The sequence below is a fragment of the Stenella coeruleoalba genome, assembly GCF_951394435.1.
Source record: "Stenella coeruleoalba genome assembly, chromosome: 9".
Lineage (NCBI taxonomy): Eukaryota > Metazoa > Chordata > Mammalia > Artiodactyla > Delphinidae > Stenella > Stenella coeruleoalba.
The window spans coordinates 68,164,020-68,183,205 of NC_137155.1; the positions used below are offsets into that span (position 1 = coordinate 68,164,020).

At 38.9% G+C, this 19,186-nt stretch overlaps 1 protein-coding gene across 3 annotated transcripts in view; it reads right to left on the minus strand.

Moving 5' to 3' along the window:
* DOCK4 (dedicator of cytokinesis 4) overlaps positions 1–19,186 on the minus strand; it is a 485,013-nt gene that overhangs the window by 70,731 nt on the left and 395,096 nt on the right. For all 3 annotated transcript variants that reach the window (XM_079931089.1, XM_079931088.1, XM_079931087.1), the window contains 2 exons: positions 11,536–11,630; positions 912–987 (listed from right to left, as the gene is read on the minus strand). In XM_079931089.1, the coding sequence (XP_079787215.1) occupies positions 912–987; positions 11,536–11,630 (171 nt within the window). The remainder of the gene's footprint in view (positions 1–911; positions 988–11,535; positions 11,631–19,186) is intronic.

The window sequence follows — 19,186 nt, forward strand, 5'->3', positions numbered from 1 at the left end:
CTAGGAATATATGCCAACTTTTATTTTGTAAGAATACACATAAAAAGAGTAATTTATAAGAATAAAACAGTAGAAACAACTTGAACATTACAAAGTAGCACTGTGATTATGAAATTTTGATACTTTATTGTAAAGTATAAAGACATATTATGGAACCATTAAAATTTCACTGGTTTCTATTGTACTTTTTGTATTTCCTAGTTACCTGATAAGGACATTTTATTAAATGTTTAATATAAAAGAGGTTATTTTTAAAAGAATAAGAAACAAAGATGTAAAAAACATAAAACACCACTAAGAAGGGAAACCAGGATAGGCACTGCCCATTTTTATTTATCATTTCCCATTTTAAAAATGGTGTATCGAGAATTCTTAGAGACCCAGGCGTATCACATTACACTGCAGACTTACATAGAGATCTGTCTTAAAGAATCTTACTAATCTTTCATTTTTTATTTCTTTTCACTAATTCATTCTAAAAAATGGGAAGAAGGAGAAGTAAAGGAACTAAAGGGTTTACTCTGTAAATACATTCTTCACATAAACTCTATTTTAAAAGATGTCTTAAAAACATTATGCTCTAAGTTCTTTTTGTCATGCATGCATAGGGATCAAAAAGAATAAGAATTAAAATTTACAGTAACAATAAAGAACTTTCTCTCCTCTTAAGCACTGTGATTTCCACCAGGTTGATAAACATATTTATAGACCTAACTTGTTCAAAAATATAATGAAAAACTCTTCTAACATTATTCATAATTGAAACTAATAGGGCCCAAGATTAATTTGAGGTAAACAGAATAACTTTATTTCTCTACTACTAAGAGAAAGAAAATACTTGAGGTAATTTCCTGAGGGACAATGTGAAACCTTTTAGCCCAAGTAGGATAGTCATCTAAATGGATACTCACCTTATAATCAAAGTTTTCGTTTAAGAAGTTCTTACGAAGTGCATCTGACAGGTACAGGACTGTTGTAATAATAACGCTAGTGATAAAAGAGAATACATTTTAAGTTGGAAACATCACGTTAGTGAAAATCATTTATCAGGCAAGAATAAAGTAACTAAGACAGAAAAAAACCTTCAGTAAGCCTGTGGAACTATACTAGATAATTCATATTTGAAATAAAAAAGAGAACAGATGCCCAGGAAAAGAAGGAAAAGAAATCCATCACTGAAATGATATGCAGAAAAATCTATGAATTCATATGACTCAGAATTATATTAATATCTTCATGTTTTGTAATTTGTAAATTTCCAAAGCAAAAATGATTTAATAAACCTATAATATTCTATATTTTATTAACATGGAAGAAAGTCAGACTTTTAAAAAATACAGAAAAAGAGATGGAGCCCAAAGATGAAATGGATAGGATAAAACGACAGACCACATTGAGTATTTATTAGGTATCTTCTCCTGCTCTCTCCCATTTAAGGTGTTAGGGGGCATGTAAGAGCTATGGAAGTCAGATTCCTTCTCTCATGGTGACAGGATTGCCACTAAAGAAACCATTACAGACTGTGAAATTGTCTATAACCCAGTACTAAGCTATGTGAAACTGACAGTGAGTGTTACAGCAATTTAGAGAATGGGGCATCTCTGAGCTGGAGAAATTAGGGAAAGCCTGTCAGAGGTGGCATATACAGTCATATGTATTTTGTTAGGGAGATTAAAAAAGGAAGATTTGGTGAGTATTCTTGGTTAACTCTTGAGTTATCCATTTTCTTCAAAATCTGCTCCTTTTTACAGCTACAAGAGTATATATTCAAAATTGAATGTATTTCCAATTGGTTCATTTAATGTTAGATATAGCATTATATTGAAACAAGATAGGTCACTCCCCAAACCACCCAAAACAAAGCACCAACGTATAAATGATTGATATTTAAAATGTCTTTGGCCTTTTTTAAGACGCATGCGTAAGTAAGCGCTTGTGATGTGATGAGACCGCAGCTCTCATTACGGGATTTGTAACTGAAGGATATAGCTGTCTGACCCTATAGGTAAAACAACATGAAACAAAACAAAACTCCCCCACCAACCTCACACCTTGGTTGTCCTACTGGTAAAATATAGATTAGAAGAGCATTCACTAATTACAAGAATATTTATAGTCTTTGAAGAACTTAAATGTTCATTATTGTAATCTGCTGGAAAACTCACTATTATAGTCTCCTTGTGGGGCAGGAGGATTAGCGAGGCTAAGGAGTTGGATCGTTGAATGTGGAAGCTCAAGGTAAGAAGAGGAAAGAGAAGAAAATCACCATTTTCATGGGCACTTGCTCTACCATGAGCAAGCACTGTGTTACATACATGTGCCTTTTATATGTCATTTACATCTTTCAGTGAATCATCCTACGAAAATTAAGTATAAGTAAAGCCTATGAGATTGAGAAGTCCTGTGGTTTCTTCTCCCCTCTCAAATGGCAGATATCAACAGTGAATTTCCTATCAAAGAGACAAATCACCTGCAAGTAACAGGTGTGTAAAGTGGCAATTGTCCAGACACTGGTGAAATCAATAATGCTGTTTCCCAAGTAGTTAATTCAAATCTTACTATATGAAACTAAAGCTTACTTGTCAGAAAATGAAATGCTATCAGGCAAGGAAGGGACTCTTTGCCCAGCATCTAGTAGATTGTGGGGCTTCTAAATTTATTTATTTAAATTAAAAAAAATTATTTTATATTGGAGCCTAGTTGAGTAAAAATGTTGTGTTAGCTTCTAAGTTTAAAAAAGAAAAATTTGCACCCTTAACAAACGTTCTGCTTTGACATCCAATGGAGAAACACACACAGTCCCACCACACCTGAGTTTTACATCAAAAACCACCTTCTGGCCCACAACTCTAGCTTGGATTGTTGTTCAGAAACAATAACCTCTAATGTTAGTGAAACATGACATATCTGGGATTTGGGTTATTGGTCCCAATGCTCCGGAAAGGAACCACCAAACTCAATCTTCCAAGTGAGAGAGATTATTCCATGGCAAAGATTACTCACTCGTTATTTATATGCTGGGTCCCAAACACATACACAAAATCCACGGCTTCGGGCTCCCCTGGTGGCGCAGTGGTTGAGAGTCCGCCTGCCGATGCAGGGGACGCGGGTTTGTGCCGCGGTCCGGGAAGATCCCACATGCCGCGGAGCAGCTGGGCCCGTGAGCCATGGCCGCTGAGCCTGCGCGTCCGGAGCCTGTGCTCCGCAACGGGAGAGGCCACAGCAGCGAGAGGCCCGCGTACCGCAAAAAGAAAAAAAAAAAATCCACGGCTTCTTGAACTGTGCTTGCTGGGAAACAATATGGAGCCTCTCTGGCTTTATGAAGGACCCGTGAGTCTCAAGCTGGCCGCTCACTAGAATCACTTGGGAGCTTTAAAAACACAGATGTCAGGATCACACCCCCAGAGATTTAATAACTGGGCTGGGGTGCGACCTGGACGTCAGGATTGGTAAAGCTCCCCGAAGAGTCTATGTACACCCAAAACTGAGAAACACTGCTCTAGACTTTTAAAAGTTAGACAAACTTTCATGGGTACCTGGTAATCTAGTTAAGATGCAGATTATGATTCAGCAGGCCTGGGATAGGGCCTGAGGTTCTGCCTTCCTAACAAGCTCCAGGAGATGTTAATGCTGTTGATTCACCCTTTGAAAAGCAAGGCTCTAGAGAGGTAGGTCTGAGTCAGAAGCACGTTCCAAACAACACTGCTTCACATTCTCCTGCCTTCTAGAATTTTAGGCTGATGACTACTGTGGTTCTTTAATGGGTCTTGCATCCTTGCTCTGGATTGAACACCTCACCCTCTTATCTTATCAAGGCTGCTTTATAATCAGGCCAAGAGGTACAGGGCACAGGGCCTTTGGAAAATATTGAGCCCTGAAAAAGTGTTACGGAATCAAAAACTAAAACTGCAAAATAAAAACTAAAAGAAGGTTCATAACATGTCCACAGAAGGCAACATTTTCATTAATTGTCTAATTTAATAGTCATGCAACTTCTTTTATATTGAAAAAACTAGAGGTTACTTTTTATAACTTAACAAGAATTCCTAAGTAAACAGAAGTGCTGAGAAATCACAGGTAATTGGAATTAAATGATTTACTCCATAGGCCAATAATTTAAAAAGCAAACTGTAGAAATTGCTTTTCATTTTGGCGTGTGGCATGTGGGTCTATTTAACGTTTGATATGATGAAGGGTAAGACCTCCAAAAATAAGACTCCTCAGGGCTAGAAAGATCTTAAAATGACTCTACTTCAATTGCTTTTAATTTATGCTCATAACATTCAGCCCAAGTCACAGAGGCAGCTCCCAAAGCTTTTTATGTCTCAGCACTAAGACAGTTTCCTGGCACACAGGTCTCCAAGCCAGCTAAAGGCATATATACATTATTACTCCTTCACTGTAGTGGATACCTGTAGTGTTTAAGGATTTTTCTTTACTTGTTCTAATTTATCCAAAACCGTGTGGCTCCTTTGGTTTTATTCTTTTACTCAAGACTCAGTTTCTGAATATGGGAACATTTTAAATCTCAGCGCTCCAACTCAACAGCTAAGAAAGCCCTTGCAATCTTTTACTACAAACGGTCAAAATACTGATGTCTGTTACAGAAATGCAGGCATAAGGATCACTTTTGACAACCCTAATCTATGGCACAGCAGGATAGATGTATACATAAAAGAGAAACTGGTGCAAAGAAATCAAAGCTCTTTCTTCAAGTTTTCCACTTGCCACTTCATTCCTGGCATTTAGAAAGTATTTTTTAAGCAACGTTATCCCTCCTATAGAAACCTCATCTCCTATAAACCGTCCTTTTGAAAACTACTCCAACCTGATAATCTGCTGAAGCAAAAGCCCATCTCCATAAATTATAAATGGATTGAGAGAAGCACCTTTTGGATAAATTGGGCATCAACAAGGCTGATGTTTGTGCACTGAAAAGCTATAGAGATCTAAATTTGGAGTACGACAATTTCCCTACAACCTGGCAGGTTAAGAGGGCAGAAGAAATCACCACAAAGACATTTAGGGCAGATAAAAATCCTGGACAGCCATCAGGGAAACTGATCTGAGCTAGTGGTCCTCAAATGTCAGTACATGAGCAACACCTGAAGGATACATAAGACTTTAGGGCCTCACCAGTGCCTACGGCTTGGTGAGATCGCACCGGGGCCCAGCCAGGTGATTCTGATGCATGTGACAGTTCATTCTGAGGTCTGGTGTTACAGATGGAAGAGAAGACAAACAAGGGTTGGAACTTGGAGAGCAATGACATTTGGGGAATTTGTCCGTGTTAAACACTGCATCACCAAGGGCCTAGCCCAGTGTTTGTTGAATGACTATAGCCTCAAACCTGTATTTAAATGTATGCTTTGTGATAATTACTTGCTGTACTAGATAATTCTAAAATGTAAAGCTTGTAGAACTTTTTATACTTTTCTATAGATATTTTGAAGAAGAGACTGAAATTAGGACAGGTAAAGCTGATGGAGAAAGGCACTCCAAGTGGAGAGCACAGAATCCGCCAAAATGGGGAAGAAGTTAAAGGATCAGTAATTTTGCTTTCGGTGAAGGAAGCATGCAGTGAGGGTGAGGTAAAAAGAAAGAACAAGAATTGAAATGGAAGAATTTTTAAAAATTCCTTGACCTCCTCCTCCGGGCAGTATTGGCAAAAAATCACTCATGTCACAAAAGCCTCAGTTTTTCTGACCTATTAGGCTTAAACCTTAATGTATTCTTGCCTTTCCTCATGTATCCATTCTCTCTACCAGCTCCTCACAACTCACCTGGAGATGCAGTGTGCAGGCAATTCTTGTGTAAATATTTGCTATAACTATCAAAGTTTTTGGTACATTCATCTCAGTAATATATAGTTTTGATAAAAATCACTATCTTTCCTCCTGGACAGTAAAAGCGTTTAAAGATAATTACCCTAATAGAAAAACACCACCATCAACAAAAAACAATAGTACAATGGGTGTTCAACAGATCAGCTACTCTAACATAAAACTTTTCATGGTCAGTGTCACATACTCTGTCTTCCTTCCTGTTACTATGGACAAAGTATCAGTGCTCCTAGCTAAGGCCAAGCTTCCTTTTGTGCACTAGATCAGTGCTACTCTGAGTGTGGTGAGCTTCTTTCATTGAGAAGTCTCACCACAAAAAACAACGTCAGATGAACTAAACTGCATGCTTACACAGTTGATTTAGTTTCCAGTGCAAGTCGATGGTGGACAGGTGCCACCCCTTAGGAAAGCTGACAGACAGGCACAATGAGAAATACTTGCTCTCATCCCTACTTGCCCATCCAAGGACACCGTTCCTTCACTTGGGCCTGATTTCTTTAGCACCATCAATATTTCTCTTTTCTGTGCCCTTCCTATCAGTGAACCAACATGCATAATATTCCATATTTAGAAATGAATCCTAGTACTCATATCTCCTTCCAGATATAGCCCCATTTCTCTGCTCCCTTTTACAGCAAAATCTTCTAAAGAGCTGATAATTATTGCTTTCACTTTCTCAATTCCCATCTGTTCGCAAATTCACTCTAATGAGACTTTCATCTCCAACACTCCATGAAACAGCACTTGTCAAGGTCACCAATATCTACACTGCACTGCCAAATCCCAGGGATAATTGTCAGTCTTCATCCTCCAACCTCCCAGCAGCTCCTGATACTCCTTCCTTCATGAAATATTTTCCTCATACGGTATTATACCCTTCTGGTTCTCATCTTTCATCACAGGCTACCCCTTTTCAGTCTCTGTTGCTGGTTGCTTCTCAACATTCTGGCCTTTGAATGGTTGGCATGTTCCAGGGCCCAGGCTTAAGTAGTCTTCTCTTTTCAATCTATACTTTCTTCTAGGGTGCTCTCATTCAGTTTGATGGCTTCAAATACTACCCAATGCTAATGACCCTCAAATGTATGTCTCTAGCCTTGACTTCTTCTCTGAGCTCGATACAAGCATGTCCAGCTTCTTCTCCTACATCTCCACTTGGATATCTAGGAGCATCTCAAACTTCTGTTCAATACAGGATTCCTCACCTCTCCCACCCCTAACGCTACTCCTCTCTCAGCATCTTCCATCTAAGTGAAAGGCACCATCATTTGTCCTTCTGTTCAGGCCAAAATTCTAAGAGCTATCTTCAAATTTTTTTCTCTCTTGCCCACAGCCAGTCATCTGCAAGTCTTATCATCTCTGTCTTCAGAACTGATCTTCTCACTACCTTCATTGCAATCCACCTATTCAAGCCATCATCATCTCTTACCTGGACTGCTGTATTAAGCTCCTAACTGGTCCTTCCTGGTTTCTCTCTTGTCTCTCTACCCCCTAATATCTGGACCCTGTCTTCTTCCAATCTCATTTTTACTTGTTCCTTCCCTCCTGACATTTCTGCCACACAGTCTTTCAGCTCCTTGAATGTGCCATCTTCACTCTGACCACAGGGCCTTTGTATATGCTATTCCTGCTGATAAGAACAGTCTTCCTTTGCTATCTGCCTGTTAACTCCTGCTTTAGATTTCAGCTCAAGTTTCACTCCTTCAAAAAAACTCCTCCTATCCTAGTCCAGAACAAAGTTCCTTTCATAACCCCTCTCATAGAACTGTGCTTTTTATCTCTATGACATTTATTTTTACACGTTAGACACTGGAAAATATGTACTGAATGAATAGGTCAGTGAATGAATGGATGACCTTCCCTAAGAATCTTTGATTCAATACATCACTTATTTGCTACACAGATCTCATTTGAATGCTAAACTGGTGAAGGCAGTAATCAGCTAAACAATTCAGTGTTTGGTGGGAAAAAAACACACACAAAAAAGTATATGTTTGAAGCCAAATGCACACAAGATAAACAAAATAAGGACCTGAAATTTCAGCTGCAGGGCCTGGGAGTTTTTACTCTTCTCTGTAAGTAAGTCCGTTACAAGATTTATCTCCTTGAAAATATGTATAAAGCTGTAACTTTATTTTTGTACTGTATTTTGCAATGTGTATGGAAGGGGGTGGAGAGAAGCTTGTCTCAAAGTGTCCTGTATTTTTGGTACTTAATTTTCATCTCCCTTATGTTCTCTTTCTCAGATTGAGCAGTTGTCCTCATCCTACCAAGAAATTACAGTGGACAGGCACAATAGAGCTTTGCCAGCAGGCAGAAGTCAAGTTTCTTATCCTTGTGAAATTTAGCCTGGACACACTTACTACGTTGCACAATGTGAGACGTTCAGGTAGAAATAAACAAAAGACCATACTAATCGCCAGGTGTCTGTAGTCACAGCTTTCGGCAGGACTTCACATAAAGCAGAGAGGCTACAGGATTTGGGACAGCACAGTTGACGGAAGAAAGTTAAGGGCATTTAACTGACTTGAAAACACAGGAAGAAAGGACCAGCACATAAAATAACATATTTTGCGGGATGAGCTATTCAGTTCAGTTCAAGTGTAGGGCAATGGTGACCTCTCGGCCAGTTACTATAAATTTGACACGTATTAAGCAAACAAGTGGGTAGTAAAAGTGGGAGTTCAGGTTGAAATGCCTCTTTGAGGGGCCCTTATCAAATATTTGTCTAAGAAAGTTAGTATCATGGAGGAAAAGGTGGTCAACTTCAGGGACCTAGATCTAGCTTCTGCAACTTGCTTCTATACAGTTTAACAAAGTAAAAACTTTTTCCTTCTGGTGTGTGCTCTTTAACACATTTAAAATATCTTTAACATCTTTCAGAAATTTATTTTTCTACCAATTTATTGAGGTTAATATTTTTTTACAGATAAGGCACAAACAGCTAAAGGCTTATCTCTGAACTGCATTGCATGTATAGCACAAGAAAGATCCCACAGGCTTTCATAATTTGAATGGGAAATGGCAGTTAAATGAGGAGAGGAGAGGGAAACTGAACAGCAAAGAGCAGGTGGTCTGTTCCAACTTGGCAGGTGCTTTACCAGGCCCTGGGGTCCTGGTCTGTGAATCAGGTTGGATCTGCCACAGCCCGTCATTGCCAGTGGAAAAGTAGTGCCAGATTCCTATCGGCACTGACTTGGGTGGCAATGGAATGATGTTATTGCATTCAGCAAACGCTTATGGCCTTTTTTCTTGAGTTTGCTACGGGACTAATCTTCTGTTTAAATGCATTACACAGAGCTCATTTCTAACAAAATCATGTTCCTATTTGGTTAACATTATAGATGAAACTCTTGAACATCATATGTTTACTTAAAAACAGAATCTAGACTTCCAAGTCTTCTACCCACTCCTGTGACAATAAAGTCTTCCTAAATGGAGTAGAGATTTTTAGGTGGGGCAGAGCGTGATGGCATCTCATATCAAAAGCCACATGGTTGCCATGGTTTTCAGAAGCTCAAGCACCGCCTTTGTACAAAAGGAACAAAATGTTAAATTTACTTTCAGTTTGAATTTCTGCCACTGAAAATTCTTGTTTTTTTTTAATAACAGCTGCTGGTTTTCTTTCAATTTAATTAATTAGTTAACTTATCGGCTACGTTGGGTCTTTGTTGCTGCGCGTGGGCTTTCTCTAGTTGCAGCGAGGGGGGGTACTCTTCATTGCGGTGCGCGGGCTTCTCATTGCGGTGGCTTCTGTTGTTGTGGAGCACGGGCTCTAGGTGTGCGGGCTTCAGTAGTTGTGGCTCGCGGGCTCTAGAGCACAGGCTCAGCAGTTGTGGTTGCGGGCTCTAGAGAGCAGGCTCGGTAGTTGTGGAGCACAGGCTTAGTTGCTCCGCAGCATGTGGGATCTTCCCGGAACAGGGCTCGAACCCTTGTCCCCTGCATTGGCAGGCGGATTCTTAACCACTGCACCACCAGGGAAGTCCCCCACTGAAAATTCTAATTCAACTCAAAATATCCCTCTGCACACAGGGCAGGCAGAATGGCCAAATGATGATGCTGTATGATGATGATGTCAGCAGCCTGGACCCCTTCCCATGTGGCTCCCTGGACCACTCCATAGCCCTTGCCAGGTACCCGGAATATTTGCTCTTTGGTAATAAGGGCAGATACATGACCAACGGCTCCCACTTAAATCTGTAGCATCTGGACATCCAGATGAAGAGTTATTTGATTCTACTCACAGATATCAAACTAAATATGCTAAACTCTAAAGAGAGCTATTTCAGGAGTCTCAATTAGTCTTCAAAATGGAAAAGCTGTTTCTGTACTTATGTAAAATATAATATGCCATATTATACTGTTTGTTACTTCACCAAGTTTTTAACACAGCATTTTAACACCTCCCCGTTTATAAATGTATACTGCAGCAGAAGCCATATTAGGCATATCTAATCAAAATCAAACCCTATTTTCCTGAGGCTGTTACCACCATCATATCTGGGCATCTGGGGAGGACATACAACGTCCTTGGCCTATGAATAGATACCTGGAGAATCTAACCTTCACCCTAAGCATGGGAGTGCTGGGGATGGGAGAAAAGGAAGAAGGAGAGGCAGGCATATGTGGGCTTGAAGGAAAGAATGCTTATGAAATAGGGTAAACTACAAGTGTGGAGATCAGGCCACTTTCCTAAAAAAACTTCATCTTCATTTTGTATCCTGAGATACTAGAGGCAAGAAGGGTGACAGCAGATAAATCCATGACACTGTGCCCTCCAGGAACAGCTCCTGCCATTCTGACCATCCCCTACTCTCCTTTCCTGACTCCTATTCATCCAAGTATTGACCTCAGATCATTCTACCTCCCCCGCCCCCCGATATGCTTAATACAAGCTAATCTAATCAACTCTCAGAGATTCACTTTTACATCAATAACTTCCCATATGTCTGTATCTAGTTCTGAACTTCCTTCAGAGCACTATTTCAGCCTTCTGCTGGTCACATTTCTCAGGTGTATAACAGGACCTTCAATCTTCATGTGTCCCACTCAAGGGTCATATCTTATTCCCAGTGCTCAGTACATGGGAGATGCTTAATGGATTCTGCTGAGTTAAAATGAATTAAGAAAGATCAGAAACGACTCAAGTGCCCAGCAACAGGGCTGGTTAAATAAACTATGGTACGTCTAGTTAACAGAATATTATACAGCTACAAAAGAAAAAGAAACCATAAATGAATGAGGAGCTTTCTATGTGTTGATTCGGAAAGACTGCCAGGATTTAAGTGAAAGAGAGATGTGCAAGGGAGTTTATCTATTGTGCTACCTGCTAGGCCCTGCATAAAGGAACAATGGAAGGACATGTAAGAAACTAATAAAAGTGGTTACTTCAGGCTGGGGGTAGGTGATAAATAAGGTAATGGGAGGGGGACTTCTCAAGGCATACTCTGTTATATTGTTTGATTTTGAACTATGTTAATATATTACCTATTTAAAACAAATAGTAATCATTAAAAAAAAACAAAAAATAAACAAGCAAAAAACCAAAAAATGAGTGAGAAATTAATTCAGAGGCGAAGAAAAAGAACTCCAGGATTTGGAGGTTTCAAACTTGAGACCAAAGTGAAAAGATTGTTTTGCAGTCTCCTCTCCCCCATGCAATGAGCTGCAGTTATTATCAATGTAAATGTCTTACTTGTTAGCCACCAAACGCATGACAGTCCAGTCCTTTGGGAACATCTCTGGGCGTATCAATATTCGGAACACAGTAAATATCTGCAGCAGGAAATCCTTGGATAAGGAGGAAAGAGACAATTTTACTGAGATATTATAACTGTCAACACACACACACACACACACACACACACACACACACACACACACACAGTGCTGTTGTTACCATTTCCAAAGCAATTACAGAGAAGGGAGCCCTATTTCAATAGTTTACCCAGGAGAGGGAATCATTACCCTTCCCATTCTTAGCACGCAGCTGGTTTGCTACCCTTCCCAAATGTTCCTTTTTCCTTCTCTTTCTCATGCACAGTGGAAATGACTTTTGGTTTTTCTTCACAAGCTCCAAAAATGTAGGTTTTAGAAATAAAATGGAAAACTAGTTAACAGAAGATTAGCAGGGAAATGTATTTTCTTTCTTCTATTACAGTGTCCTAAACTTCAGAACTTTTCAACTCAAGAGAACTGTAAATGGTCCTGGTTCGATTTTGCTTTCCTTTAAGTGGGTGTCAAAATTGAGAAATGTTTTGCTTAAGATGATTTTATGTTCATTAAAAAGCATCTTAAGCAAAAATCCCATATTTCTTAGAGGGCATTCTGAAGATGCAGTATTAATGAGATGCATGCAGTTTTATAGAATCTGAGGGTCCTATGCAGAATAAATAGAAATAATGGATGTGCGCTAAGCTGAGCCCAGTGACAAGTCCTTAGAAGCTAAGAGAGTGTCAAGGTATTCTTCACAGAGATGCCATACCAGGGGGAGTGGTATTTACGGAGATGTTATCTTTAAACAGATCACCTGGAAACACTCTTGACAAGAAGCTATTGTCAGGCATGGAAATATTTCTTAAAACGTTACAAGAGATAGGTTCAAAGTGCTGGAGCACATTATATTTAACAAGGAATCAAGAAGATAACACACCGCAGGTAATGAATAAAATGGAGCTTGTCCTACTCCAAAAGAGATTGGCTCAATCTAGCTATCATTTAGATTTATTAACTAGAAAACTTAAAAATTTTTTTTGTAACTTAAGTACTGCTAGGAAAATGTATTTAACAATCTGATTGAAGGCAACAGTATGGTTTTGCTTAGAAAAAACACCCCAAACACATGAGTTTTATTTATCAAACCCAACAATACATTATGTTAAGCACGTAAGCTGCTTGAACATAAGATTACGATTGTCACTCATACCATCAGAAGACAGAAAGATAGAATCTAGAAAACTAAGAAACAGGTGGGAGCTGTGTGTGTGTGTTTACATATTCTAACAGCTTTGATCAAACCCATAAATATTTTGACAAGAATTTATTTTAGCTTCTTTGGCTTCAGCACACATACGTTGATGTGTAGTACGTGCCATGTGCAAACATGCCCAATAGGTCATCTTTCTTTAAATGGCCAGACAGATCCTCCCTGTGTTGTCAGAATCACCAGTTTCCCAAATGTGTTCTACTACGGGGTCAGATAATTTTGGGAAACACCTCCCATTCTAGCCCTCCCTTGGGATAGGAGGTCATTAGCTCACTAAAACTGTGAGAAGCCCTTTTTAATGCATTTCTAAAACTTATTCCAAATGGTTTTCCGGTTGACTCTTTTGAGTTTCCCAGACATGAACACATATAATCCCTGAGAAAAATGATGTTTGCATTTACCTTTCAAAGTGTTACAGCTCACTTTAGTTTCCTGTCTTGTTGCATTTGCTTAGATAGATATTAAAGAAAAAATCATGAAGGTGGTGAGTTGCTTGTTTTTTCACAGTCTACAAGTACTTAGGAATAGTTTAAATAAATTCTAAAATACTGATGTTTCATCTTTTCTCCTCCAATCTTTTAACGGAATTGGAAATTGGAGGCAGCACCCTTTGCGGGGGGAAATAGGAGAGTGTGATGTCCATTGCACTGAGAAAAAAATTGGCTGAAAAATTGGCGGCAGGAAGCAAGATATCTATCTTCTGGGCTAGCAACTTGGATCATTTTTTCGTAGTGCAGGGGACAAAGGTGACGTTATTCCAGGTATAGGAGCGGAGACAGACAACCTGTTTCTGTACCGTCTCATTTTTTTATTCCCACTTATCTCACAAAATATAATAAAAGGCGTGCCAGCATGGGACCTTGTGCCAATGCTTATGTATTGACATCAACCTTTATTTCCCTGAAGAAAACTTTTCAGTGTCTCAAGTAGGTTTCCAAGCTTTATCTACCTTTACAGAACCAAGGACATTCATTTGTAGAAACCTTACAATGAAAATAAAAGAACATTATACTGAGAATCAGGAAATCTAGATTGTAATCCTGCCTCGGTCATTAACTGGCTCAGTGACCTTGTTAATTTATTTAACCTCTCTGGAACTGAGCTCTGAGGAGAAGATTAAAAATAATTAATATGATCACGTATCTATTCATGCAGTATGCAAACATGTTTCTTATTTCTCAACTGTAGGCTAATGTTTCAGCAGATGGTAACACAAACACCTTCCACTGTGGTACTTACATGTAATTTAGTTCAGCAAGTATTTCTTGTCAGCTGCCATGCGACAGGTTACATTTCAAACTCAGTTCCAATGTTTTAAAGCACTAAGACCTGAACGCTAGATTCAGCATCCCCTCCCTTCCCTCCCCCAATACAATGGTATTTCCTTGTCTGTTCTGAGTACTTTTCAGCTCTGATTATTTCACTAAACAAGAACTTCTGCATAGATATGTGAAATTATTTTGCACACATAACGATAACTGAATAACAGATTTTTTTATAATCTAGAAAAAGAATACTGGTGTGATAATACTCCTGTTTGGACAGCACACAGAAATAAGTGTTTCATATGCCATCATTTCAAAATTGGCCGCCTGGGAGCAGTTTCTTTTCTGTTTGTTTACTTCAAATAGCACAACATGGTTACTTAACTGTATTCCGGTAATTATTCAAATAAGGGTTCAAAATAAAAAAAGACAAACAGGGAGGTGTTACTTTACAAAAACACTTTTTCTGCAGTGTAAAAGGTTCAAGTAAGAACGTTCATATGAAAACCTTCAAAAACAATAAAAAGTCTCACATTCAAATAGAAAAGAAAGCCGGAGCAGTTGTTATGATGTTACATTATCATTAACACTTATTCATTTATAAATATTGGGTCCTTTAATATGTGCCGGGCGCTGTGTAAGATGCTGGGGACACCTAGTGGGGTAAAATATACTCTTTCATTTATTCATGCAATAATATTTATGGAGTGCCTGCAACATGCCACACCAGAGTTAAGTTAGTTGAATGTGACCTTTGCCTTCCTGGAGCTCAGAGTTTTGTGGGAGAGACAAATGCTAATCTATTTATGCACGTGGTACAAACCAGGATACATCTGAGGGCCAGGTATTCCACACAGAGGGAAGGGCACCTCCAAGCCTCAGACTCAAGAAAGAGGTTGCCCAGGCTGCAAAGGGGAGTGGCAAGAAATGGGGCTGGTAGGTAAGTAGGGATAAATAAAAGATGGATAGGGACTTCCCTGGGCATCCAGTGGTTAAGACTCATGCATTCCAATGCAGGGGGAGGGGGTTTGATACCTGGGTGGGGAACTAAGATCCCACATGCCTTGCGGCACGGCCAAAAATTAAAAAAAAAAAAATTAAAAAAAAGATGGATAGATAAATAGAAAGATAATGATAAATAGGGACCAATCAAAGGTAAATAAATAAATACAAGGTAAATAAATCTCATACCTTTTCCCTGGTAAGCAGTTTGGAAATTTATCCCGAGGGCGATGTGGAGACACTGAGGGGCTTTATGCAGACATGTAAGAGGATCAAATTCTGGTTTTACAAAGATTTTCTGACTACAATATATAACACATTGTTTTGTGTTTACATGTACTATAGTATCAGAATAGCACAGACAGAAATCAGGTGTATGAAACAGAACTGGGGAGGCACAGAAGGAGGCCTTTTGAGATCATGAAACTTGAGTTAAGAGATTTGGGAAAAAAGCATCATGAGGTACGTAGACAGCCTGCGACACTGTCTCCTTATGTCAAGAGCAATGAATGGGACAGAGCCTTCTAGATACACATTTCCTTTACTTATGATTTAGACTATAGTCAATCTTATTTTAAAATTTTGCCAAATATTTCAAATGTGTAACACCCTTGATGCAAGGTCTGAATTCAATTAAAGAGTGTTAATAATCGTTATCACATTGAAACTAATATCCTTAAAATTGACTATTTAAGTACATCATGCAAAAATAACTCTCAAATGGTCCTCAATCCTCAAGAACTATAGAACTATTTTTCTGTAATAAAATAAAGACTATAAGTTGAAATAACTGTATGGAAAAAGATGGCTTCTGAAGCAGGCAGACATTTATTATGAGGGTTGATTCATTCAACAAAGATTTAATGTTCCAGGCTCTGTGCTTAGGACACAAAGACAGAGCCCCTACTCTCAGAGAGCCCACAGTCATCAAGAATACAAGGAAACAACAAATAATAACATGTATTGTTGCACATGCTGTCACAGAGGGGGACTGCAGTCTATGAAGGCTTCATTTAAAAAAAGTGATACCTGGGCCGGATTTTACTGCAGGAGCTGAAATCAGGGAAGGGATTAACGGGGTACAAATTAGGCAATGGATGTGAGGTGTGGTGGAATAGGCATTTCAGGTAGACAAAAAAAAAAAAAAAAAAAAGACCCAGAGGAATTAAAAATTATCTATATGGTTTGTTAGGAATATACAAGTAATCGTAGTAATCTTAAGTGACTGGAATGAAAGGTATTTGGAAAGGGATGGAGGACAACGAGGATGGAAGGTAGACTGAAGTTAAGGAAGACTTGACGAAAAGACTGGACTTTGTCCTGCAGTTAATGTAAAGTCCTCAGAGTTTTAAAGTTGGCCTGAGACTTGATCAGATACGATTGTTGAAAGCTAGTGGGCCAGTATAAGGGAGACAATGAAAGGTAATAATAATGTTGTACATAACTTCCAGAACATGTACACTGTCAGGCTTAGAGCAAGATCACCACAGTTCTATATGAAAAGTCACAATCAACAAAAAACAGGAGTCTTACTGCTCTCTATATGCATAAAATGCCAGGGATATGGCCCCAGTAGAAGGTAGGTGTATAATAAAACATTACTGACTACAGAAGAAGGAAAAAAAAACCCTAATCACTGCTTAGTTTTTGCTTTTGTTCATTTCTAAAATAATGGCATGTTCTAGAGAAGGAAGGAAACAATGCAGAGGACCAGCGCTCAGGTCCGCGCTCCTACACACTTCAGGCGACGCTGTGACTCACAAGTACTTGAGGACCAAGGAGAAGAAATGGCCTACTGTTCACAATGCTGGAAGCCACTCCAACAGTAACCCTGGAGACACCCAGGTTCTCCAAGCAAGAATGAAGTTTAAAACTGCACTAGGCTTAGCAGATACTTGAGAATTACACACTTTCAACCTTCATTTTGACTTAGAGACCCACGGGGAAACGCTAGGCCAAATCTCTCTTTGAATTGATAAGAAGAGAAAAAAAGCAGTGATGCTAGGCATAAAGAACAACCAAAAAAAGATTCATTTGAAAATCTCAATATATAATTTGTCAGTATCAATTAAGATTAAAATGTATATATCCCATGATCCAACAGTTCTACTTCCAGAAATTCATGCTACAGCAATAAGGGCACAAATCCATAGAGATATATGTATCAAGATGTACACCACAGGATCCTTTCTAATGGCAAAAATCAGAAACATCCTGAATGCCCACTAAAAGGGAAATAATTATGGATCATCATATAATGAGATTCAGAAGAATGAATAATGTACTGGGCTATATAATGTCCATGGTATATTACTGTGTGAAAAGACGTGCAACCAGTATGATTCCATTAAAAAATGCGCGTGAGGATACAGCATAGAAAATAGTCTATGAGGATACACCCCTATGTGTCAACAGCAACTATCTCTGGGGAACAGAATCACGTGTGTGGAGGAAAAGAGGACATACGCTTTATTACTTTAAACCAATAGGGTTATGTGGGATTTTTAGTGTCTAATCCCAATAAAGGTTATCATTTTTCATTAATATCACTCTATTAAGTTGTACCTTTCCTTACTGATCATTCCCTTATTTACTCAATTTCTAACCTAAATGTAGATACAAAAAAATCTGCCCCCCCAAATCCCAAACTCTCCCTCTGCCAATTTAGCCTTTTTAGACGTCCTCACTTCTTGACTAGAACTACCTCATTACTTTTAAAGAGCTGACAAAGGAAATGTTATACAATTTGATAGCAAAGATTTTCGTTTAGGGAAGTTTATTGAAGTGTAGGCAAAAGCTGAGTTTAGCTGCCTGAGCAAAGAACTGAGACGTTAATAGAACTCCTAGCCCTCGCAATTACTTGGGAATGATGATAGTATCAATCTTCATCGCAAGGGGTAGTGAAATGAGATGCTGCAAGAAAAGAGTTTAGCGCTGCATCTGCTTCATGGCTGAGGGAGTGGGGCTGGCGAGGTACTACGTAACTGTTAGCCATTATCACTCTTGTTGCTTATACATATCACACTCATTTACAACTTATGATTTAGATGCCCCGATAACATTAAGGCATTAACAGAGATCGATTTATTAGTCTTGATACTCCCAACATCTAGCCAAGGTGCTCAACAAATGTTTACTGAGTCAAGCAACTGACATAATAAAATAATAATAATAGTGCTTACCTCATGGGGTTCTTTTCAGGATTAAATGAGTTAATATTAATCAGCCTCTTAGAACAGTGCCTTACATGTACTAAGTTCTATATAAATGTTTGCTGTTTGAGGTCGTCAGTTCCTTTACCACAATACCCAAACCCCACAGTCCTCTAAGATTTTTGGTTTTATAATACATTTGGCAGCAAAACCTTACCCAAACTACTCATAGTCTATATTTATCCCACCTAGAGCGAATATTTTATTTAGCTGCAGAAATACTGAGATGTTTGATTATATAGTTGACCCTTGAACAACATGGGTTTGGACTGTGCAGGTTCACTTATACAAATATTTTTTCCACTAGTAAGTACTACAGTACTACACGATCTGCAGTTGGTTGAATCCGTGGATGCAGAGCCATGGATGTGGAGGAAACATCGATAGAGAGGAACCACGTGTACAGAGGGCTGACGCTAGGCTGTATGTGGATTTTCAACTACACATAGTTCAAGGGTCAGCTGTAGTTGCTACCCCCAATTCTACTGGAGGTGCTATATGATACTATACAGTATATGTGCCATATTATCTTTCTGAAATCTCAAAAATTCTGATTTCTGCAATACATTTGGTAGAAGGACTTCAGACAAGGGACTAGAGATCAGTGCTATCATCTTCAGAAAATCTTGTAACATAGATTTCAGTACCATAAATATGGATACTTGACTTTGAAGAAAATTGAGAACAGGAAAACTTTACTTGTTAAAAGGTGGTATCTGAACTTTTAAAATACAGATTAAAACCAGCTGACTAATTAGCCTTTAGTAAAATAAATGCCCTCCAGTCTGCCTTCACTCCAGTTATCCCCCTTTCATTCTTATACTGGGGAAGGTGTCCTTCCTCCCAGTCAGTCCTTCCTCCCAGTCAAGGCTAATTAGGTCC